The 26,075-nt window shown below is 39.5% G+C and overlaps 1 protein-coding gene across 3 annotated transcripts in view; it reads right to left on the minus strand.

Moving 5' to 3' along the window:
- The window catches only part of LOC129251242 (putative dual specificity tyrosine-phosphorylation-regulated kinase 3 homolog), a 169,594-nt gene continuing 143,519 nt past the window's right edge, over nt 1-26,075 (minus strand). For all 3 annotated transcript variants that reach the window (XM_054890597.1, XM_054890595.1, XM_054890596.1), the window contains exons 5-6: nt 2,367-3,006; nt 1-1,356 (exon numbers count right to left, since the gene is read on the minus strand). In XM_054890597.1, the coding sequence (XP_054746572.1) occupies nt 902-1,356; nt 2,367-3,006 (1,095 nt within the window). In that variant the 3' untranslated portion in view covers nt 1-901. The remainder of the gene's footprint in view (nt 1,357-2,366; nt 3,007-26,075) is intronic.

The following is a 26,075-nucleotide window of genomic DNA, read 5'->3' on the forward strand; positions in this document are numbered from 1 at the left end:
AAGTGGAAACAGATATTTTGTATTAACATTAGAAGTGATAAAAAATGTTTTTCTTCTTTGCGAACTTAAAAGGAACATTTTGTATACATACGAATTGCTTAAGTCGTTCTCAAAATTTGTCCGTTTTCAAATTCTGACTTTGAGATCAAGCATTCTTTAAAGTTACTTAGAAAATTGTATGCCCCATGCCTTATGTTCTTATAATGAAAACAACTAAAAATTTAAGAATTTGCAAGGCACTGCATGTATAACTTATAAGAAATAAGTGGTATGTATTGCCCGTAAATAAGTTTTCTGTCGAAATTGTAGACGTAATGATCTTAAAAAAAACTGAATGAAACAAATAATTTATTAGCCTTACTCTCAATGAAAGTTCTATAACTCTATGTATATCAGAAGCACTCATTAAAATTATTATATTTTACACCAAAAAAATTTACTCAATGATGCTAGTCTTAACGATTTTTCATTTAAAGCTGCTACAATTTTATCAGCAATTAACTTCGGTGTTCTGATGTTATATCGATCGACTTTTTTGTTACTATCAATTATCGTTGAAGAATTAATTTGCAAGGCAATATTGCACATTCTTGTTGGTGAATAATACAACGCGACAACTGTTGTTGGCAAAGATCCTTATACCGGCTATTAATTTTGTAACTTAGCATAAAAAGCAGTGCATATTTGGTGCAATCCGAAATTTGCCTGTAATTTTCTGTTAGTCTTTTTAGCCAATTAGTCTTTTTTTAAACTAAAATACTTATTAAAACTAATATGAAAATTACACATAATGTGAAAAAATATGCTAATTTACTATCATACTTAAATGAAAATAAAAAAGGTTTTTAAATGCTTTACAAAGTGACATTTCTATAATTCTCATTTCATTTAATTTACGTTTTTAGGATTGTAGTACATCACACTTACATCCGCACTGCTTGGAAACGTTGGACAATAGACATGTCGACGATGTAAAGTGTGAAATAGAGCATTTTATTGGCGATACTGAAACAGCCTGTTCGCTAACAGCAGATAAATCGCTAGTGTTTGACTTATTAAAGCTAATGGATTTACAGCTACTTCTATTGCTGCAACTACTGATACGGTGGCTGCTAGTACTTGCATTATCGGAAGCGACAAAGGAATTGTTAAAAGATACGAGTTCAATCGTATTTTGTACCACATTATTTTCTATGGCAATGGATGATATTGAAATGGAGGGAACTACAGCTCCACTGCATGATGTTAAAGTAGTAGCAAGAGCTATGCCGCTTCGAGATGACATATTATCCTTTAGAGAGGAAGTTGTTGACGATGACGGCCCAACGATATTACCACTGATTTCGCTCCCTTTAACTAAAAGTACATATAAAAGGCATAAATATTTTAAATGTCTATTTATGTTGGCTTTCGTAAGTAAAGTTTTTTCTCTAAATTTCAAAGGCTAGATATTAATCAAAATATTATATTTTTATATGATCCCAAAATAATAATTTCGTTTATACAGTTGAATTTTCAAAACGAGTATTTCGATTGACATTTCTATGCTGATTAAAATTATTAAACATTTTCTTGCCAAAATTTGAGTCGTCGCAAGCAATAAAAGTAAAATTAAATGTGACATGGTTAATTTATTTTTGCTGTTATTCGGAGGAAAGTAAGCTCCTCCATTTGTGGAATTATATCAAGACACACACCAGGAGGAGAGGCTCGGTCAAACAACCAAACAATGGACAAAAGCTCCAATCATATATATATAAGTTTATATACATATGTAATCAGTTTACAATTAGCCAGGATTTTGTTAGCTCCATTGTTGTTAGATTAATTACAAATAAATAATTATTAATGAACATTTTTTTAAGGATTTTTAAATCAATTCAGGAACTAAAAGTTCGCTTAAAAAATAATTTAAAAATTTCAAAGACAGTATATAGGAAAACTGAAAGTCAAAGAAAATTTTACCGAGATACCCAATCAGGAATGAGTATAGGGACTAATTATGTTACTCAGAGCTACCTATAGCCAACCAGTCTGCTTGCTCTGCTTAAATGTCAAAGAAAAAAGAGACGGTATCTAATATATTCACTTTCGTTTAGTTTCTTGTTTCTATTGCAAGCAGAAATACGCTCGAGGGTTTGTCATATTGCCCCTACATAGCGTAGAAAAAATTTGTTCTATAATTTGGTATTTTATAACCGGATTTTCGAACCCAGGTACTTCTGAATGGTAGTCACGAACCAACCCGATCGGCTACACCGGTCACCACCGATTATAAATAAATAATAAATAAATAAATAAATTATTGGAAATAAGGCACACATACATATGCATGCATATTCGGTGTGTTGAATTTCCTCTCTTACTTTTTTCAGTTTTATCAATTATTGGAGTGTTATCACCGTTGGTACTTCTGGGAGTCGCACCATTGTCTCCGATGTTCTCTCTTTCACCAGGGCAGCTAGCGCAATTTGGGGGTCGTGGAAGGCGACGCCGTAGCCAGGGGTGTTTTAGAGCTTCTGCTGGCGTCAATCGTTTTTCTGGATCCCACTCCAAGCAACCTCTTATGAAATTTAAAAATAGTGCGTCTTTGCAGCCATCCAAAGCTTTTGACAAGCTTTTAGAACAAGGAGGTCCTCGTGGCTTTCCTCGCCGCGATTGACCACCTATTAATACAACCGTTCCATCAGCCATAGTACGTACACTACAGTACCTTGGAAAACCCTTGGGATTAAAGAAAGCTTTGGCCCGTTTAGCATTGACAAGCAAGGATTTATTAGGCATACCAAGCACTTCTATTACGCATGCCAATTGGTCGCTTTCGTTTTCTCCAGGGAAGAGGGCATGGCCTGAAAGTAACTCAGCTAAAATGCATCCTAATGACCACATATCGATTGCTCGTCCATATTTAGATCCAATTATAACTTCAGGCGCGCGATAGAAACGAGATTGGATATAGGTATAGACACGTTGGCTTTCATAGCATGATGAGCCAAAATCGATTACCTGAAAATAGAAGTAGATAGTTATTTTATTTACACACCAACGTAACAAGACCAAATATGAGCTGAAAATTAATACTACTAAACATTTTTCAAAAGCGTAAAGTAGGTATTTGAAAGCTTACCGCTACTTCTTATTTCAGAAACAATTATATACATTTACTTCATCACTCCTTGTTTAACAATACAATAAATGGCAATAAATTTTGCTCATTCTCTCTTATGCACCCTTGTAAGAATTGTTGAAGCACAATTTTTGCACTTGTTTTGTTTGTCAAACAACTATTGCACTATTTGTACGTATAAGTTGCTATGAAGTGTGTACGTATAAGTTGCTAAAAACTTTAACTTTACAAATTGTTTTGTTTAAAATGCTTCGTGGGAAAGTTTTAAAAGGAACAAGGACAAATTGATGCACTACATATATCTATTCTGGAAAGGAGACCTAGCTATATTGCTAAAAAGCTTAATAGAAGCAAGAAAGCTGTTTACAGTTTTCCAAAAACCTCTTAACGTATAAAACTGGTGGATCAAGGAGGAAGCATTAAGCGTTACATATTGGCAGAAAAAAACCATGGCCACTCTTTTTAACTCACATGGTGCATGACTAACATTCCGAAGAGCATAGGTTTGGGTCTCTGTGTATGAAACACAAATAAGCGGTCGCCCCTCGGCAGGGGGTATATTTCTGCCATGAAAAAGCTCCCCGTAAAAACATATCTGCTCTTCGGAGTTGGCTTAAAACTGTCGGTCCCTCCATTTGTCGCACAACTTCAAGACGCATACCACAAATAGGAAGAGGAGCTCGGTCAAACACCCAAAAAATTAGTATATTTATATAAACTGAGAATCAGTTTTAGGCCCACTGCTGAGGAACCTAAGTACGATGGAATTCTATGACTTGATATGCCTCCAAGAGCCAAAGCCATTGCTTTCGCGAATGATATCGCGGTGGTAATGGTGGCAAAACACATCCAAGAAATTGAGAGAATCCCAGCGATGGGTGACGTTCATCAACCTTGAATTGGCCGAGCACAAAAAAGCTCCTCATAAAAAATTATCTGCTGTTCGGAGTTGGCTTAAAACTGTCGGTCCCTCCATTTGTCGCACAACTTCAAGACGCATACCACAAATAGGAAGAGGAGCTCGGTCAAACACCCAAAAAATTAGTATATTTATATAAACTGAGAATCAGTTTTAGGCCCACTGCTGTTGAACCTAAGTACGATGGAATTCCAAGACTTGATATTCCTCCAAGAACCAAAGTCATTGCTTTCGCGAATGATATCTCGGTAGTAATGGTGGCAAAACACATCCCAGAAATTGAGAGAACCCAGCGATGGGTGACGTTCATCAACCTTGAAACACCCAAAACCGTTGTAGTCTTAATAATCAGCCGGAACGCAATTGAATTTATGAATGTAAAAAATGTAAGTACGATGGAATTCTAAGACTTGATATGCCTCCAAGAACCAAAGTCATTGCTTTCGCGAATGATATCTTGGTGGTAATGGTGGCAAAACACATCCCAGAAATTGAGAGAACCCAGCGATGGGTGACGTTCATCAACCTTGAATTGGCCGAGCACAAAACCGATCTAGTCTTAATAATCAGCCGGAACGCAGTTGAATTTATGAATGTAAATATATAGACTGTAGCTATCAATTAAAATGCGCTTTTAAATACCTAGGAGTGTTCATTGATAGCCGGATACCCTTTAAAATGCAGCTAGAATATGCATTGAAGAAGCATCGAGCCAAACATAGCCATAGCAAAATAGGACCATATAGTAGTCAGCCCGGACCGTTTGTACACCGCATCAATCTTGGCTGATGCTTTCAACATAAATAGCTATGCAAGAAAACTAATAACCGTCGTAAAACTAATAATCGGCTAAGGGCTTTGAGGCCTGTTGTTGTTGTTTTTAACAGCATAGTTAGCCCTGTCAGTGTAGGTATATCATCTGTCGTCTTCGTCTAGCTCATCTAGGGGTAGGCCCAGGAAACATGCTGTTTCGACAGGTTGGGTCCAGAGGGAGAGGGGGGTTAGATGAGTCTGATTAAGGGGGCATGTGAAGAGGTGGTTAGTGTCGTGCGGGGTACCTTCACATGCCGGACATGTGTTTGGTATGTCGGGGTCGATTCTGGATAAGTAGGAGTTTAACCTGCTACAATATCCAGAACGTAATTGTGCCAATGTTACACGAGTCTCACGGGGAAGCTGGAGCTCTTCATCTGCAATAGGTGGTGATTGGACTCCGATTACGGCATTCACGGGACGGGAGTTCATGAAGGTGGTAACGGTCTCCCGGTGAATGTCGCTTATTGACTGTCTGAATACTGTCCGGTCCAGTAGGTCTCGGTCAGTTTTGTCCTGGAGTTCGTCAGCGTAGTCGAGGAGGTGTCTCCTGACGTGCCTGGGAGGCGGCTCAGGCTCAAGCAGGTGTCTGCAGGGGTGAAACCTACGGTAGCACCCCAGCAGGAACTGCTTGTTGAGCAATTTGTTGTGCTCCGCTACTGGGAGCATTTGTGCCTCGTTGTGCAGGTGTTGTATGGGTGACATCAGGAGGCACCCGGTCGCTGTCCGAATGGCGGTATTCTGACATGTCTGAAGCTTTGTCCAGGCTTTGAGGCCTATTTGTAGCTTCCGCACAATTTCTGACGACACTTATTTCGTAATTACAGGACTATTCCCGGTAGACATTTTAGCAAAAGAAATGGATATTAGGCTATCCAAACTCGACGGTAGAGCAAGGCGTAAAGATATTGCACCAGTAGAAAGACGTCGTTCGATCGCGCTTTGGCAAGAGCGATGGAACAGATCCGTAAGGCTAGATGGACGCATGAGCTAATACCTATCCTCACGACATAGTTAGAAAGAAACCATGAGAGAACTAATTACCACCTTTCAGAGCGTGGGGTATTTCGAAAATATATATAATATATAAAATCTAACTTGTGAAATAGAGCATTAAAATTGTAAGAATAAATTCAATAGTACATTTTTTCAGCGATTACAGCGCAAAATAGCAAAAAACATTTTTTTTCTTCAATGAAACAGGAAGCAATGAATTTACTAACTTGGATGAGCTGAAGACAACCGTGATGGAGCGGTAGGAACAATAATTTCCGTGGCAACTGGTCCTACTTCCTGGAATGCGTAGGGGTTTCCCCGACCAAGGGCTGCCTCCTTAGTAAAATAACCCAGTTTAGTGTGCTGAATTTTATCCTTCTTCTTTCTTCATTGAAGCAACTTTTACAGCTTAATTGCTCCTAACACTTCTAATCGGGATCATCGAATCCAACCCTGCAACAGAAATATATATCTGCCACGTTTGCTTCAGAAGTGTCCATTCGAGATCAACTTCCACAAGATGCAAGAATGCGACGGATGGAGCCACTTTAAGAGCTAATCAGCCATTTAAACGTACAGGAAGTAGAACATACGATATTGGACAAGTTACTATGTAAACCCTTTGGTTGAGCTTTACATCCTCAACCGACCCAGCCGTCCTTCATCACTGCTATAACAGCAGGACAAACGAACACAACCTCACTTGAAACAATTGCGACTTCCCTTAGGTTATATGTAACGGACTCCAGAGTAAGATCATGGAGATACCTTATCGGCACATACAACCGCGATCGCCTCTAAGGTACCTAACTTCAACAAGGTATTCAAGTCGCTAGCCTCTAGCACTTGGTGCAGACACGGTGTTGGCAACGTTTAAAGCAATCGGCAGGCAGGTTTTAAATTACTTAGTGCCCTTTTGGTATGATTCTTTTTAAGGAGCGTAACATCATACTCAGCAAGCACTTCCTACGGAAACACCTAAGCAGTCACTTGTTGGTATGCCGGGCTGAGGTACGCCAGAAGACATCTATATCAACTGACGGACAAAATCCAGATGCACGTAAAAAACCACTTAACCCTCTATTCAGATATTGACAAAACCTAAACTCGGACTAAACGTAAACATACTACTGCTACTTCGCTATGGTCCCACAATGCCAAAACGGGTTGGTTCCTGGGTGTACCGTTGGATGAGATAGACGACCTTGTCGTCGATTGATGACTCCACCGCTATGCATTCCTCTTCACCCAAAGTAATTTTTAAGTGTGTACAAACTTAAGAAAATCTAAACTAATTACATATTAAAAATAAAAACCAAATCAGAAACAACAGTAAGACAATTTTTTCTTTACAAACTTCGTAAATGCTATAGTTATTTGGAAAACAAACCAAGTGCTAAAATTGCACTTCATCAGTTTTTACACGGTGCTTGAAAGACAGGAAACAAAATTTATCGACATTTGTTTTACTGTTATACAGCAAATGAAGAAACAAATGGATATAATTTTTTTGAAATAAAGAGAAACGGTAAAACATCAGTAAGGAATACATGATCATAAATAAGATGCGCTATTGTTATTTGGCAGTGTACTTATCTATATATATTATATATATATATATGAATGGCGCGTACACCCTTTTTTGGGTGTTAGGCCGAGCTCCTCCTCCTATTTCTGGTATGCGTCTTGATGTTGTTCCACAAATGGAGGGACCTACAGTTTCAAGCCGACTCCGAACGGCAGATATTTTTATGAGGAGCTTTTTCATGGCAGAAATACACTCGGAGGTTTGCCATTGCCTGCCGAGGGGCGACCGCTATTAGAAAAATGTTTTTCTTCATTTTGGTGTTTCACCGAGACTCGAACCTATGTTCTCTCTGTGAATTCCGAATGGTAATAACGCACCAACCCTTTCCAACCGTTGTTCCAGGGGAGGTTCTACAATTTTATGCCGCCTCCGAACGGCAGGTTGTTTTTTGTGAGGAACTTTTCAATGACAGAAATGCACTAAGAGGTGTGGCATTGTCTGCTGAAGAACGACAGCTATTAGTTAATTTAGCATTTTCTATCATTTGATATTTTAGGTAAAGTCCAAGACACAAAAAATCTGAAGCCTCTTACAAAAATACAAGTCTATGTGATTTAAAACCATACGAAAGTTTTAGTTTACTCTATCTGTTCCATTATTTCGATTGACATTTACCTAGGGGTGAGGTTAAGTGTTTGTTCTCACTGTGTGAGTCTTTCTTAGGATTGACTATGACTACTATGTGGGCGGCACAGGGCGTAAATAAGCGCAATACAGAGAGGTGACCCTGCTACTTAACTTACTAAGATCTCTTGCTGTCAGATGACAAATAGAGTGATTACTGAGATAAACCGAACACTACGGGTCTAGACATGAAATGTCGATAACGGGTTCCTCTTCAACAGTGCCTCCCTTGAAGAGTATTAATAGGTCGACTCCATAAATGGAAAATGAGTACAAACCGCTTGTGGTTATGCTCCCGCTGGTTCTCTAGCGGCTTGGGCATCGGATGTACAGGCCCAACACTCCTTCACCACCAAGGCTACCAAGGCTGAAAATCAGGGCCGTGGAGGAAGCAAGCTACTGGTTGAGGATGGACACCTATTGGACGATGCATCGTCGTCTGGCTCTATACGTAGCTCTATAGAGATCCTGTTGCTGGTTGAAAATGAGCTTGGCTCAGTGGAACCAGCCAAAGCAATGGAGATACAGCTGATCCTGGGGAGACTGCACTAACTCATTTACGTCTCAGTGCTCTGACGATTTCTTCTACGGACGGAAGTAATGTGGTTAATTTGGATGCAAATCTGAAAAGTACCATTACACAAAGGCTATAAAGAAAGCGTGTAATTAGAGCGTGTAATGAGCAGGTACCGCCGCCTGTCACGTCACCGTGACTAAGTAAGCCAAATTGGTTCCTGTCCTGGCACCAATTTCGGCGACTGTTGGGACTATGGTTAATTTGAGTTTACGCTCAGAAAGTACCAGTGCACCAATGCCCGCGGAACAGATGCCAGCTTCAGAAGAAAATCTGTCTAATCGGCAGAAGAAGCGGCAAAGGCAGAGGAACGCGAAGAAGGCAAGAGAAACAGAAAGTATGACTATGGCTAACGAAGCTATGCCAACTGCCACTCGAGCTGGAGTTCCGGCTCATTTGCCTTCGTCTACTTCTGTAGCCGAATCTGGCAAGAGAAACAGATCTGATGATGACCTGTCTGATCTGGTCACCTTGACACATAGCGACTGTGGGCGCACCAGTTGACAAGGGGAAGAAGAGGAGGAAGGGTAATAAACCGGAACCCGAAGTAAGCAACCTTAGATAACAGGTTGTAGTGACTGCAGGAGGAGCCTCTTGCAGCAAGCAAGTACCTGGTAGTAGTACCAACGAATCCAGTGGAACGAATGCAGCGGGGGCTAAGAGTGGAGTAGCGAGCGCGAAACCGAGGCCGCCTAGTGATCCACTATTGTCCGTCGGAGATAACTATGCTGCGGCAGCAGCCAGCGGCATGATGGTGGAGGTCTGTGGCGATAGGATTTTGTCGACAGTCAAGTCTGGGAGGCGATAGGGAAATAGAAAGATGTACCTATATTCGAGGGATTTAGAGTTGAGCAAGGTATCTTGAAGGTAGGTAGCTAGGTATAGTGGTTGTCGGTTGACACACCTAGGCCTGCTGTAGGCGCACTGTGATACACCAAAGCAGTCCCCTCTCCTCACTCTACATTGTCCTCATTGTACCAACCTATGACATTAATATATCTAACAAGACTTGTTATTTTTATATTGGCTACTTATGTCAGGTTATTCCGAGAACTTTGTCCTAAAATATTGAATCTTTTTCTATCCAGAGCAATGCACCCGCATAGAAAGTGTTCTATAGTCTCTTCTTCTTCTGCAATAGTCGTTATAGGGTGCTCCCAATCTACTGGCATGCCTGCCAATCAGACAATGCCCGGTTAGGACCCTGAGAAGATTTCTCATGTTTTTCCTGTTTAGTTTCAACGGTCGGTTTGTGCGGCCCATGTTCCATTCCCGTCCACCTTGTTGCACAGGTCAGGGACTGAGACCATAGCTTGTTGGCAGCACTGATAGTGTGTTTGTCTATAAGGTATAAGTATGTTCGCTTTGTCTGGTTGGATCGGTAATGTGGACCCAATCTCACTAGTTCATCTGCTTTGAAGTTGCCTTCTATGTTTGTATGACTCGGCACCCAGAGCAGGTTTATTACGAAGTACTTTAATAGTTCTGTCAAACGTCGATACATTCTTTTACTGTCTTCGAGTTAATATTAGGCAATTTTAAAGCTTTCAGGGCCGATTGGCTATCTGAATATATGTTTATATCTCTTGTGGGGAGGACACTTTTATTTAGGGTTAGTAGGCCTTCCCTGATACCCAGAATTTCAGCTTGAAATACACTGCAGTAATCCGAAAACCGGAATGAGATGTTGGCACTCATTCCTTTAGAATGAAGGCCTCCGCCTACTTGATCATTTAGCTTAGAACCATCAGTATTGATGCTGATTCCGTAGGAAGGGGTATTCGTCTAGTATTCTTGTGTGACCCCTTCTGTTAGTGGCTAAGTTAGAATATTCTTTTAACCTAAGTGCCCATTTCGCTGCCGTCTGTTTGCTGTAGGAGTCAATTGGTAATAAGTGCAGCATGACATTCATCGCTGCAGTGGTCGTACTCTTTAGTGCCCCGCTTATGCAGAGACTAGCACCCCTTTGAATACTTTCTAGGCGTTTTACTGCTGCTCTTTTCTGAAGGGTTGGCAACCAGTCTAAGGCGCTGTATGACATGATAGGCCGTACCACTGCTGTATATAGCCACTGTACTATTTTTGGGGATAGGCCCCATTTTGCCCCCACAATTCTTTTGCATGTATAGAGTGCTGTGCTTGCTTTTTATATTCTATTATTAATCGTTTGTTACCACGAGAGCTTCCTATCTAATACTAGTCCTTGGTAGCTCGCCTCTACCCCAATGGACAGTGTGATCCCTCAAGGCTAGGGGGTTTAGAACAGGTATCCTGTGTTTTCTGGTGAACATGATTAGTTCTGTTTTGTTGGGATTTACCCCAAGACCACTCGATACAGCCCACCGGCTTACATCGTTCAAAGCATTTTGCATTATTTTGCAGAGGGTATCTGGTAATTTCCCTCTTATTAATATTGCAACATCGTCTGCGTAGGCCACTACGGGTATACTCCTTTCCTCTAGATTCTGCAACAATTGATTCATTGCCAGAATCCACAGCAGAAGAGAAAGTACACCACCCTGGGACGGATACTAGTTACCGTTCTCGATTCAGGTATAGGAAAAGTTTAAGATTGGAATTATGGCTGTCCATATGACATCAAATAGATATTTCATTTACGCAAATTAACTTGCAGCATAGCATATTGGCTACGGCTCTTTTATACCACAGTCAAGCGAAACTGCACACAAATCCTGACATAATATTAATTCAAGAACCGTGGGTGTCTAAAGGATAAATATAGAGCTTGGGAGATATAAAGTGGGGGTCTATCCTTTATAAAGAGGGAAAGGTCCTTCCGCGTACTTGTATTATTATGCCAAAAGCGGTTGATTGCACTTTATTAAGACAATTCTGCTGTCAAGAGTTAATTGCAGTCAAAATAAAGTATCAATTAGAGGGGAAAGAAGTAGAGACATTTGTCGTCTCGGCCTATTTTCCTTGCGACACCATTCTCCCTCCCCCTACGAGGTAGTTTATGGAAGTTGTAAGATATGCTGAATCCATGGGATTAAGTGTAATTGTGGGATGTGACGCAAATTAACAGAACATACTCTGGGGTAGCACAAAATGTAACTTCCGGGGGCATAAATTCATGGATTTCATTCTGTCATATCGCTTGGTTATACAGAACGTTGGCACCAGCCCGACATTTGTGACCAGCAGAAGGCAGGAAGTGATTGATATGACATTATCTAACGATAAAATATCAGATCATATCACTGGTTGGAAAGTACTCGATAAAGATTTCCTTGCGACACCATTCTCCCTCCCCCTACGAGGTAGTTTATGGAAGTTGTAAGATATGCTGAATCCATGGGATTAAGTGTAATTGTGGGATGTGACGCAAATTAACAGAACATACTCTGGGGTAGCACAAAATGTAACTTCCGGGGGCATAAATTCATGGACTTCATTCTGTCATATCGCTTGGTTATACAGAACGTTGGCACCAGCCCGACTTTTGTGACCAGCAGAAGGCAGGAAGTGATTGATATGACATTATCCAACGATAAAATATCAGATCATATCACTGGTTGGAAAGTACTCGATAAAGATTCCCTATACGGACTCAAAATCAGAAGTGTACGATATTCTCTTTTTAACACATTTCCCTGGCTCCAGGAATGGTGTTGGTCAAAGCTCTATCGATCAATCTGATCATGTCAATATAACCAGCAGACGTGATTGGTTTATTGCATCCAGGATAATTAACGAGGAAAGGATAAGGTTCACCCCCAGAACCCAATGGAACGAGTTAGCTGATAAATTGGCTAATGAAGGCTCTGCAAGTATGCCACTAGGCCCAAAACCCTTTCTAGCTGTTAATTCCGCATCGATTCAACTATGGATTGACGACTTCATGAGGTCTACCCACAGAGGTCGTTGGTCTGAGTTGAACTCGTGCAGAGTAGCCAAGTCCTTTGTGAAAGAACCAAACAGGAAAATAGCGACCTTTCTACTAAAAGTCAGCAGAAAGGACTTAAGAGTACTAGTGGATGTAACAACAGGGCACAACGTCTGTGGTCAACATATGGCTACCATGGAGGTCGTTAACAGCCCGAATGAGAATGACGACACTGCACAGAAATTCCTCTGTAGCTGAATGAATCCAAGAGATTTGTGGAAGAGTGACCTCGAACTAATTTATCCGTCTTACCACCCACTTTTTATCTTTCCTATCTCTATTCTTTCTACTAAAATCTATCCGGATGTAGTTCAATGGTCTCCTGACTGAGTGTTTGGACTTGTCCAACCCCCCACAAATCTAATCTAATCTAATTTACCTAGGATTGACCACAGACGATTCTTGTTTAAACTTAAGTCAGAAGGTCAACCTTAATGCGATCACTTCGACGCATTGGGCTATAATCACTATTGCATTCTGGCGTCTGTTGAGGAGCAATGATTAGCTCTTATAGATATACTAAACGGAAGTAGGCCAAACCTTGGCCTCGTAATTATTGCCGATTCAAATCTGTCGTTATTTTGCAACACAAAAAAGTTCGACTGTGCCCTATTTAATAAGCGAAAACTATATTTCATAATGATGCAGCTAATTTCGCATTTATTTACTTTAGTTAAATCACGTGAGCCCGCAAAAAATATTGCCTCTCCATTCGTAGAGCAATACCAAAACGCACACCACAAATTTAAAGAAAAGCCCGTTCAAACATCTAACACATGATGTTGCTCTGATATTTTATTAACACCTTTATTGCAAATGTCGGTCAGTCGAGAATAGGCTCTTCCCAACTGAGTTATATTTTATTTTGGTATTGAATAATTTTGTATTTGAATAACTTTTTATAAGTGAAAAAAAAAAAGATTTTAGTGAATAAAACCTTTTTTTATTTTTACGCATTCCATTGCTTGTCTGTTTGTAAACTACAACTCTCTAGTTCAGGTGTCAAATACGATTGAGGTACGAGTATCATACAATGCCATTTGCAAAAATTATAAATCTTCCGCCACACAGTACCGATTTTTTTACAAATGGCTACAGGATCCAACCAGAGACCGATTTTAATAATTTTTGATTTGAAATGCTCGTAAATGATTTTGAAAGCGATTTTCTAGGTCCCAATTTCAATTTTTTTATTATGTTAAACACACACCCTTGAATAGGAGTATCTTTGTGAAAAATTCCGAAAAACTTAAAAATTTTATTTATTCAAATCCGGTTTGGCATTTTTCTTATTGTAGTACCAATCAGCGATAATACAAACCGGCAAGTACGCAAATTTCTAGCCCCTCTAAAGCGGTGAAATCATCCCCCAACTACCTAAAAATTTAAAAAGTAAGGCCAAAGCTAGAATATTCACTGCAAGAAGTTCAAAAAATGTATTATTCGTTTTTGTATATATGTATTTGAAAGTTGCTGAGTCTGAATTCGTTGTCAGGTTGCCCTTTCTCGGGATTTATTCATTTTAGTAAGTCAAGAAATACAAAGTTTCTTACAGACTACATAGAACTAAGAGTATTTCTATAGAAGTAATATAATAAACAATATTAAAGCTTAGGAAACTAAATTAACAAATACATATATAGTATACTAGGTAATTATTTAGATTTTTTACAAACAAAGAAATTTTTTAATTGGGTATTAAATACATGTTTCGCCCTTGAAAAGTCTAAGTCCAAAAGGGAGGCGAGATAGCTAATGTCAGACAGCGTTCTAACGAGAGGCGCATTAGCACTATATATTGTCCTCCTAAAGCCAACATGAAAAATTTTGCAACGGCGAAAATTCCTGCAGGGAACATTAAAATGTATTCTTTCTAGAAGAAACGGGCAGTCAATTTGTCCATTAACGAGATCGAAGATAAAAGAAGCTGCCTGAAACGTACCTCTGTCACTTAATGGACAGAGACTAATCAGACGACAGCGTGAGTCGTATGATGGTTTGGGGTCTGAGAAATTGAGTGAATGTGGCGCGAAACGCACAAAAAATTTTTTTAACCCTCTGCACTCGATTTATATGGACTGCATGAGGCATAATCTAATTTGGACCGCACAAACGCAGAGTATAAAATCTTAAAAGTATATGGGTCAATGAAGTGCGATGAATGACGTCTAACAAAAGCGAGTACAGCAAGTGAATTGGAAATGGCATAATTTAGTTGCGCGATAAAATTAAGTTTAGAATCAAAGAAGACCCCTAAATCTTTTATCACATCAGACGAAGCAAGATATGTATAATTGATATGATAAGAGGTATAAAGGGGATTTTGAGGCTTAGAAAATGAGATTTTATGACATTTTTTAATATTAAGAAATAGACGATTCATAAGGCACCAGGAAAATAAATTATTCAACTCGGAGTGGCGGCTGAATTACTAGAATTTCATATTTCAGCGTACATTTTTAGGTCATCAGCATAGAGAAGAAAATTAGCGAAGGAAAAGCACGAACAAATATCATTAATAAACAAATCAAATAACAAAGGTCCTAAAATACTACCCTGAGGTACACCAGAGGTACGATCGATAACTACAGTACAGCATCTCTTTATTAAATAGGATCGAATCCAATCAAGGAACGTAGAATGAAAACCGAGACAAGCCAATTTAGTTACTAAAATCGAATGGGTAGAATTTGCAATATCGCTTTTATTACCGCTTTTGAAAATAGGAGTGACTGAAGTCAGCTTCCAATCATCAATAAATATTCCTTCAGCCAAAGATTTGTTAAAAATTAGCTTAAGAGGTTGTACCAAAGAGCGACAATTTTTAAGCAAAGTTACCGAAAGCCCATCTACATCCGAATGAGCAGAGTTTTTAATCTTTAACAATCCCTCAATGACATCATCATCTGATACAACAAGTGTACCGAAGTCTACTGAAGAAGACACTTTCCCCAAGAAATTATGGCGAATGGCTGCCAAATATACTTCCCGAATATCTTCATCAGACACAAAGATTGATGAAAAGAAATCGTCAAATAAATTCGCTGCCTCACTGACAGAGCCGGCAGTAACGTCCCTATAAAAAACAGAATTAGGAATAGAAGAGAAGGAATAGAAATCGATCTAATATATCGCCAAAAATTCTTCGGATTACTTTTTATATTAAGCTCAAATTTGTGAATGTATTCCTTATACAAAGACTTATTTAAAGTACGAAATTTATTCCTGTGCAAGATAAAAAACTCATAATAGCGGGTTTCATTAGTTAACTTGAACTTCTTAAAAAACTTGTTTCTCAAATTTTTATGATGTTTAAGATCTTTCGTGCACCACGAAAACTTATAATTTACACGCTTAAAAATTAGAACATGTTGAGAACATATATCTAGGACTAAAGTTTTAAATATCTTTAAGCATTCAGCAACTTCAATATTGCCTAGAGATACTTCCCAACCAATTTCACGTAAGGCATTATCAAGAGAAATCACACCCAGCAAAACTAAAGGAAGGATGAGCACTATCAGGACTGAATTCAAAAAATTCCAAGTCTATCTTTAAAGGAATATGGTGAACGTTGATCGGCGATATTGAAGAAAAAGGCTGCGATACGACAGAATTAATGTTGTCACTTATAAAAATCAAATCTAATAAACGACTCATACTATTAGTTAACCCATTAATCTGAGTTAGACACATGCCCAGTAAATTACCAATAAAGTAAAATTCTGTAGGACTATTGACGTTTGAGGGCGTTAGATATACGTTATTATCTAAATATGACCAATTTATATTGCTTAAGTTAAAATCCCCTAAGACACATTATTGGTTATACAAGCACTCATTACTTAAGGGTGGAATATATGACACACAAATATAAAGAAAACTATGCGCACCACGTATTCGCACGCATGGCTGGTCTAATACAGTATCAGTCTCAAGTAATTGAATGAGTGAAGCGTGAAGATTACTGCGAACTGCAATCATGACTCCGCCTCCTCTGCTACATCCAGTTTTAACGGCATCTCTGTCTTTACGAAAAATAACGTAAAGCTTTGGATCGAAAAAATCAGCATCAAAAAAGTTTGAGTTGAGCCAAGTCTCAGTTATAACCCCAACATCATATTCACAACAAAAACTAAGCAATCGCACTTCTTCTGACTTACTCTTAGTCCGAACGCATTTTCATAATAAATTTTAATTCGATTATTAAGCCTGGCACAGGCAGATAATTCTGCGGCGGTTGATATACTTGCTTTCTTAAAAAATTAAACGGACGAATAGATACATTAACAGGCCAAATCTCAGTTAAGCAGTTTATCGTAATTATGCTCACTAACACCTAACTTAGAGTTTATGTGCCTAAGAAAGTCTGCGTTTGTCTCTTTTTTAATGAGCTTATAGCGTAAGATATGCTTCGTATCTAGGCCGGCATATTTTTTAACATATTGAATGATGTCATCCGTTGACACCGTAGGTGAGAAAGAGGACAAATGTAGCTACTTAAAGCGAACAGCAACCTCCAGTTCGTTGTTGTCGCCAGACCCAACAACACGTAATTGATTATTCTTACGCTTACTCTTTTTACTCTCAACAGAGACCCAAGCAGAATCAGTGGGAGCCAGCGTAGAGTTTTTCTGTTGTGCAGCAATTATCCGCGAAGGTAATAATTATTAACACTCTTAGCATTAGGGAAGCATCACCAGGAGGGAGCATCAACTCCACTACCAACAATCGAGCGAAGTAGTAACGGAGAGCTATTGCGAACGACAGGCATAACAGGCGGCGACAAATTCTCAGAGGCAGAGGCAGCAGCGTATGTGACAGCAGCAGGGGCGTCAGCAGCAGCATTCGATGTTATCTGAAGACGAGAGGCAGCGGTATAACTGCTGGAAGCAGAACAAGTTGGCACAGTTGTTGTCGTTGAATTGGTTGTGTTGGCAGCGCGCGAGATACGGCCAGTATTACTTCTTCTTAATTGGCGCGATAACCGCTTACGAGATTTTGGCCGAGTTTAACAAAGCGTACCAGTCGTTTCTTTCTCGTGCTAACCGGCGCCAATTGGACACACCAAGTGAAGCCAAGTCCTTCTCCACCTGATCTTTCCAACACAGAGGAGGCCTTCCTCTTCCTCTGCTACCACCAGGTAGTACCGCATCGAATACTTTCAAAGCCGGAGCGTTTGTATCCATTCGGACGACATGACCCAGCCAACGTAGCCGCTGGATCTTTATTCGCTGCGCTATGTCTATGTCGTCGTAAAGCTCATACAGCTCATCGTTCCATCATCTGCAATATTCGCCGTTGCCAACGTGCAAAGGTCCAAAAATCTTACGTAGAATCTATTGGCATTAGCACAAATAGGCACAGGATTTACTGCAGTAAAGCAGTTCTTAAATAATCTCTTCATAGAGAGAAGTTCCGTTTGAAGGTTATCAACCTTTCCCAGTAGCGCTTCTTTTTCATCATAAAGAGATCGCAACAGAGAAAGTATGTGACCATTTTCTGCTCTAAGCCCAGCTAATTCTTTCAAAACAGCAGTGAGCGAAGATTCCACCCCTTTGTCAATTTACTGAACATTGTTTGGCTTTTGAGTAACTGGCGAAATAGATGGTCCTTGTTGTTTTTCAAGCACATGAGCAAAAACTATATTCTGATCCTCCACCGGCGGCAATGCATTAGGTGTGGCGGGGTGGAGGCGGCGAACGAATTGAGTTTCGCCGCGCTTTAGTACAAACTGCACAAAAAAATTCACGATCTGACTTCACAAAAAAGTCAGCATCAGCTTCTGAAAGGTTAACACATTTTAAGTGGAAAAGTTCCTCGCATTTGGAACATTGAATTTTCGGCTGATCGCGGTCGACTTTTTGCTTGCAAGTGCAAGGCATGCTAAAAGTGTCGAGGTAAAAGTTAAAATTTAACAATTACAATCGCACATTACAAGTTAGGGTAAAAGTCAGCGAAAGGTTCGGACAAAATTCACATTTTGCCTTAAAAATCGAATGCGTTAAAGTATCTTTTACGGTTTGTTTAGAAGTGAAAACCGAGAATTACCAATACGATTTATCCACTTTTCATGCATGGATACGTTTCATGGGATGTGTACTTCATATTGATTACAGTTTAAGAATTTGAAAATGGCAGGTACGAAGCGAGGAAGAAAAACTAATCGTTGCAGAAGATAAAAGACGAATTCAATTATTATTCAAAGAACGAAAGGATCTTCTAATAGATGAACCGAAGCACGGTTCAGGTAGCAGTAACGGTGACAATACCGCCACACGGGGGCACTCAACATTCAATTATCAGACTGGTTTTACATGCCTGGCTCAGTACACAACATTCTCTACCATGGGACTGCAGTAGTTGAACATTTCGGAGTAACCCGAATAGGAATCTTTACAGAAGAAGCGCAAGGTCACGAAATAATGATTTGACAAATTTAGTATTCGTAAATGCAGCAGAATACTGACCAAATCACTTCCATATCCCGCTCAATTGCGCCCACGCCCCGACGGAAGAGAAGTACGATGCGACTAAAGATTCCTTCTATGAGCGCTTGGAACTTTCCTATGAGCGATGCCCGCCGCCACGACATAAAAATCGTGATTGGCGACTTCAACGAAAGGGTGGACAAAAAGGAATTTTCGGTCCCACAGTTAGAAAATTCAGCCTGCACAACGAAACATCGGGTAACGGACAGATGCTGATCGACTGCTGGGGTTCGGCACATGGTAGTTTGCAGCCCCAGATTCCAGCATAAGAAGATATACTAAGTTACGTGGCTGTCTGTTGATCGAAAAACGCGAAACCAGGTCGATCATGTTGTGATAGATTGCAGACACACTTCTAGTGTTGTAGATGGACGTACTATCCGAGGACCCAACATCGACTCGGATCATTGCCTTGTTACAGCCAAATTACGCCTCTATGTAGCAAAAATCGTACATACAACCACACAAAGAATGTTCCGACATCGGAAAGCTGTAATCGCAACAGACTGCCAGAAGATTCGCCATTCGACTCTCACTCCTGCTCTCAGAGAGTACTGCCCATACGGGAGCAATGGAGCAACGTCAACAATCGTTGGCGTTACCTGACCATCAAGAGGTGAACAAGAGGGAAAGAACAACAAAGCCGCGCTAACCGACTGGCCAAAGTCGCTCCCAAAGCGCTTATCTATTGCGAACCAATATCGGTTAGGATAATGATATAGCAAGACTCCGAAAATAAGCCAGAAATATTACATTCATTCAGTGCTACGCCCTACTGAAGCAGCTGACACAAGGGCGAAGGAAGCTTTCTACAGTCTCCTCAAAAAAGTGGGTGACTTTAATGCTGAAGTAATTACTGACAATACTAATGCGGAAAGAGTAAAAAGCTGGCATGGCATCGGTAAGCTAACCGAAAATGGTAACCTTTTCGTCAAGTTGTGCACAACAAAATCAGCTTGATATATAGGGAACGCTATTTCTTCATTAGGGGATACATAAAGTTACATTGATGTTCCCGGACAATGTAACCGAAAACCAAATAGATCACATTACCATTAGTAAAAAATAGCGGAGTTCACTCTTAGATGTGTGCTATATGTATATGTTTTTAGTGACCACCACCTGATTACTGCATTAATACGCATAAAGCTGGCTGCACTTAAATGGTATAAAAATATAAATAAACAGTCAACAAAAAAGTCTGCAAAAGCCACGTAAATTGTCCTCTAACGCTCCTAAAATTTCACTAAGCCAACTCCCAGCTGATCGTAATTGGGACTCCACAAAGAAATCTTTCCTCGACTTCGTCGAAAAATCTGTAGGATATCTCGAAAAGAAACGGAAGGAGTGGATCTCAGAGGAAACCCGGCAAAAGATAGCTGGACAGAAAAATGCTAAAACGGCTCTCAACAACTCTAGAACACGATCAGCCGAACCGACTTCCAAATGGAATTTAGAAAATTAGGTCGCGGAACTTGACAAAAAACATCGCCAAAGAAGCAGAAGCAGCAGCCGAAAACTGCACAAAGGCACCTTCCAAGCCAATAAATGTCGATTGCGATGACCTCTATAGACACTCAACTGCAGCTTTGCACCGATTTGTACAGAAAAATGTTGGAAACACACCGAGGTGATTCCGAGTCAATATGTGATTACGTTGTTCACCTGGAAAATCCAAATGTGAATGCAGAATGCGCAAGTAGTGCAGAAATCTGTCATTCAATAAAGTACCTGATAGCCCCTGGGCTATTACGCGCTGGCCCCATAACAAACGTAGAGCTACTACAGCCAATCATCGCGAATTTGTGTGGCATCACACTTATAAGCATGGTCAAAAGAATTATAGCACATATCCTGAACAGTCGTTTAGCCGCAGTGATATTGCCGTATATGAGAAAAGAGCCGGCTTGCTCTTTTTACGGCCTCATAAATCATGTGTGGATCACGTCAACATCTTACGCATCATCGTTGAACAATCGGTAGAGTTGAAAAGGCTTTTGACACATTAGAGCATTACGCCATTTGGAAAGTGCTGGCGTGCAAAGAAATACCAAAGAAGATGATATCACTTGTCAAAGTATGCTCAGGCAACTTGCTGCATTCTTCATGACAACCAAGTTGGTGACAGAATAACTGTTAATATGGTGTGAGAAAATGCTGCATTTTACCACCATTACTTTTAAATACTGTGCTGGACACTGTGTTGCTTAAGGCAACTAAGGAAAAGAGAGGCATTCCATGGGGCCAAACTGAAAGGCTCGAGAATTTAGAAATCGCTGATGGCATCAGTCTTGCTCCTTAACGGAACGATAGGAACTTATATACTTAGTCCTTACATAAGTTTTTTAAATTTTCATTCGAAATGGTCACCATTTGATTTTACACAAGCCTTCAAACGATTAGGCCATTCAGCTATTGTAGCAAGCACGGTTTTCATGGAATTTTGACGTCGCTGCTTGAACCAAAGAATGTTTGAGACTCTCCGAATTTCTGTGAGGTCTTCGACAGGCCATGTTCTCTACTTCTAACCACAAACCTTAAGTCCAATAGATTCAGATGGGGACTTCCAGACGGCCTATCTTCTGCGGCTATGAACCAAATATTCCTGGCTATGAAAACAATATTCCTGGTTTTTAAACCACTGCTGGATCGTTTTTACCTTATGGGCTGGCCTTTACAAGACACTCTCCACCAAACCATTACGGAGCTGAACTCTTGGAACATCATTTTTTGTGTCTTTAGAAATTTTAGTGTAGATTTTGCCGTTTTGCTTATTAAAAACTTCTTCAACAATAAAAATGTTCGTATCTGTGAAACGAATATTTTCATGGCCGTTAACCGCGTGGTGCTTGCATCTGTCGAGTCTAATTTTCTTCAAGCGTGTTGTCAAAAAATTACCAGTTGAGTGACGGAAGGCTTTCATGTGGAGATCATCTCTTATTAGTCTTGACATGAACCTGGTCGATGCATTAACTTCCTTGGACATGATTTTTTATTTTCTAAGGGATTTTGAATTTTCGAATTCTTTGTCGAACGGCTTTTGTGGCTGTACTGGTTCGAACCACTCAAGGACGACCACTTTTTCTGTGTGTCACTTCAGACGTTTGGGAAAAACGATTAAAGCGATTTGCAGGCAAGCAAGGAACTTTAAACTTTTTAACTAGAATTTTTAGAACTTTTCTGGGCATGAAGTTTTATAGCCCATTGAATTTATTTATTTATTTATTTAAGTCTATGAATTACAATCCTTACAGACTTATGATATAAAAGTTGCTTAGACTAAACTACAGATATACATGTAATTAAAAACAACTATAATATAGAATTCGGGAGACTTAAAAATGCTACTCTTGAAAGCGAAAAATCGAGAACAACAGCATTATGAACGGAATTCAATTCCCGTAAAGCACGAGTAGCATACTTAGTTTTAAAATTTCCCCCATAAAAAGGGTAGAAGTTCCTAAGAAATCGTTGGGGAACAATACATCGAATCCTTTCCCACAAGTAGGGACAATCAATTACTCCAGTAATAATATTATGAGTAAAAGAGAGACACAGTATAGACCTACGAATTTCTAAGGACTTGAATATGACGGCATGGGATCAATAAAATACAGAGACCGAAGGGCATATTTGAGAAATATTTTTTGCACACGTTCGATTCTATTGATAGCCTGCTGAGTGCACGGTCTCCAAATAAACACAGCATACTCGTATTCTAAATGAGATATAACAAAAGATATATAGAGTAACTTAATAGTGTAGGGATCCGAGAACTTAGAGGCGTTCCGTGTGACGAAGCACAACATCGAAAAAGATTTTGAAGTATATTAATATAATTTATATGGTTATTAAAAGAGAATTTGTTGTCAAAGATAACGCCAAGGTCCTTAAACTCGCTAACACCTTGCAGGACACATGTCGAGATACGGTACTTAGTGCTCTAAATGTTAGATGTTTTCGAATAAGATATTTGAAAGCACTTAGATAAGTTCAGCGGATGTAGTGAATTCTGGCACCACAAGTAAAGCCTATTCAAATCCGCTTGAAGTTTAGTGGCATCCTCTTGAGTCTTGATCGCTGAGAAGATCTTAAGGTCATCAGCATAAAGCAAAAATGTAGCATATGAAAAACAACTTTTGATGTCATTAATAAATAACACAAATAAAAGCGGTCCCAAGATACCTACTTCCTTGCGGAACACCAGAGGTGGCAGCAAAGGGGGTAGATAAAATACCATCAATTGTTACAACACGACGTCTATTGCTCAAATAAGAGTTTATCCATTGCCGAAATGCAGAATGAAAGCCAAAACAAGCTAATTTTTTAACTAAGATTCTATGAGAAACTTTGTCGAAGGCTTTCGAGAAGTCGGTGTAAATACAATCGACCTGGAATCGACCTGGAATCACTAAAAACAGCCAGATTAGATACTGTAGACCTGTTAGCAATAAACCCATGCTGATTAGGGCAAATTAAAGATTTAACCGCAAAGCTCAGCTTTGCATAGACCGCGTGCTCAAAAATTTTGGAAATAGTTGACAGCTTTGAAATAGGCCTATTTCTAACGTCATTTTTATTGCCACTCTTAAAGAAGGGCGTAATGAAAGAGAGCTTCCATGCGTCAATGAAACACCCCGACGATAAAGATTTTTTGAAAATAATTTTCTGGGGAGAGACCAAGGCCGGACAACTCAAACTGCTGAAAGTCCATCAGCATCAGTTTGAGAGGATGAATTTAGCATGAGGGAGGAAAATACCTCCAAAGTTCAAGGCATAAACTAAGTTAGAAGAAAAGTCGGAAGGAGGATCAAGTTCTTCGTCAACAAAATTGGATTTAAAAAACTCAGCAAATAAGTTTGCCGCTTCACTTGGGCCTCGCGCTTGACTATTATCGAAAAACATACCAGTGGGAACACTGGCACTACTCCTTCTAGATTTTATGTATTTCCAGAAGATTTTGGGATTTGCTTTAATGTTTAACTCCATGTTGTTAATATAGCTATTGTAGAGAGATTTATTTAAATCGTTGAAATCCTTTAACGTTCGCTTATATTTAACGAATGACAAATGATTCTACGTAGATTTAAACTTCTTGAAATAATTATTTTTAAGATTTTTAAGTTTTTTCAAAGTCGTAGAATACCAGAGTAATTTATAAGGCTTTTTCTTTCTGAGCGGAATGTTATCTAAGCAGAGTTTGGACAAGATGGGCGTAAAGGCAGAAAAACTACTAGATGTGTCAAGTTCAACAAATAAATTATCCCAATTAATGTTCAGTAATAAGTCATTGAAATTGGAAAAATCGCATAATGAATAATTGAAAGATAACCTGGTATCAGACGGAATAGTAGCAAAACAATAAAAGTTGAGTTTAACAAGATGCTTATATTTAGGAGTTATGGGATTCAAACATTCACTGATCTTGTAGTTTATGTTATCACTTACAAATATGAGGTCCAAGATTCTATTCGGAGAATTAAAAAATTATTAATTTGAAATAAATTAAGACTAAGAATATTATCAATAAAATATAATTCATGATTTGCAGTAACATTACATATTTGGTGTGAGAATAGAGGTAGAGACTCTAGTACACCACTTAAGTTGAAATGACCTAATACACATAAATGGTTGTCATTTAGACTATTTAAGACTAGATATACAATGTTGTCAACATGCGCTAATACGAGGTAAGTAGATATAAAGAGCCTTGTGAATTGGAATAACTTATGCAGACGCAGATCTGATCCAACAGAGAGTCAGCGTTTATGAGGGAACACAAAAATGCGTTTAAGTGACACTTGATAGCAATAAGAACGTCACCCCCGCGCAAGCACCCTATTTTTGCAGCATCCGTCTTTGCGAAAAACGTTAAATAAGTTCGAGTCGAAGAATTCACTGTCGCAGAAACTTGTATTTAGCCAGGTCTCAACAAGAACGAAGATGTCGTAATCTTACTGCGCATTAAGGGAATGTACATACTCAGCCTTTGTAGGCATGCCGGATAAGTTCTGAAAATAGACCTAAGACCACCCCTAGGAAGATTGGAAGATGTTGTTATGCCGGTGTCGGCTGCTGCGAATCCTTTTGAAAAAACCGAAACTGCTTCACTGCTACATTTGTTGGCCAGATTTCTGAGTTTAACAACTTTTCATACGAGGGAGCTCCTAACTTAAAGTTGACCCTTTTAATGCTGGTTAATGAAACATCCCTTTTAATCAGTTTGAAACAGGAAAGTAAATTTGTACTCAAGCCTGTATGCTTAGAGACGTAATCTTTAATAGCATCTTCAGATACGGAGGAAGAGAAAGAAGCCAGGTGTAACCATTTGTATTTGACCGCGACATCCAAATCATTAAAAGTATTTGTTCCTATTGCTCGTACTTGGGTTTTGCAGCGTTTCTTATTAACAGTGGTCCACTGTGCATTATCAACCGGAGCAGCAGCGACTGGCGCAGAAATGTTTACATGCTTTTTGCTCCGTTTATTATTGACCGTCGTCCACTGTGTTATTAACCGCAGCAGCAGACGAAAGAACAGAGCATGAAGTGGACAAAGGAACAGCATTAGACAGCATCGACTGGTGCCGAAACCTTAGCGTATGTATGTATAGACAGATTAGAGCGAATAGCAGCAGTTACATTAACTCCAACATCAGCATTAGCAGCAGTAGTAGGTGAGAGAGCGGCCGCCGTAGCCGAATGGGTTGGTGCGTGATTACCATTCAGAATTCACAGAGAGAACTTTGGTTCGAATCTCGGTGGAACACCAAAATTAAGAAAAACATTTTTCTAATAGCGGTCGCCCCTCGGCAGGCAATGGCAAATCTCCGAGTGTATTTCTGTCATGAAAAGGCTCCTCATAAAAATATCTGCCGTTCGGAGTCGGCTTGAAACTGTAGGTCCCTCCATTTGTGGAACAACATCAAGACGCACACCACAAATAGAAGGAGGAGCTCAGCCAAACACCCAAAAAGGGTGTACGCGCCAATTATATATATATATATAGGTGAGAGAGTAGCAGAGGAGACAAC

Source organism: Anastrepha obliqua, unplaced genomic scaffold (assembly GCF_027943255.1).
Source record: "Anastrepha obliqua isolate idAnaObli1 unplaced genomic scaffold, idAnaObli1_1.0 ptg000009l, whole genome shotgun sequence".
NCBI lineage: Eukaryota > Metazoa > Arthropoda > Insecta > Diptera > Tephritidae > Anastrepha > Anastrepha obliqua.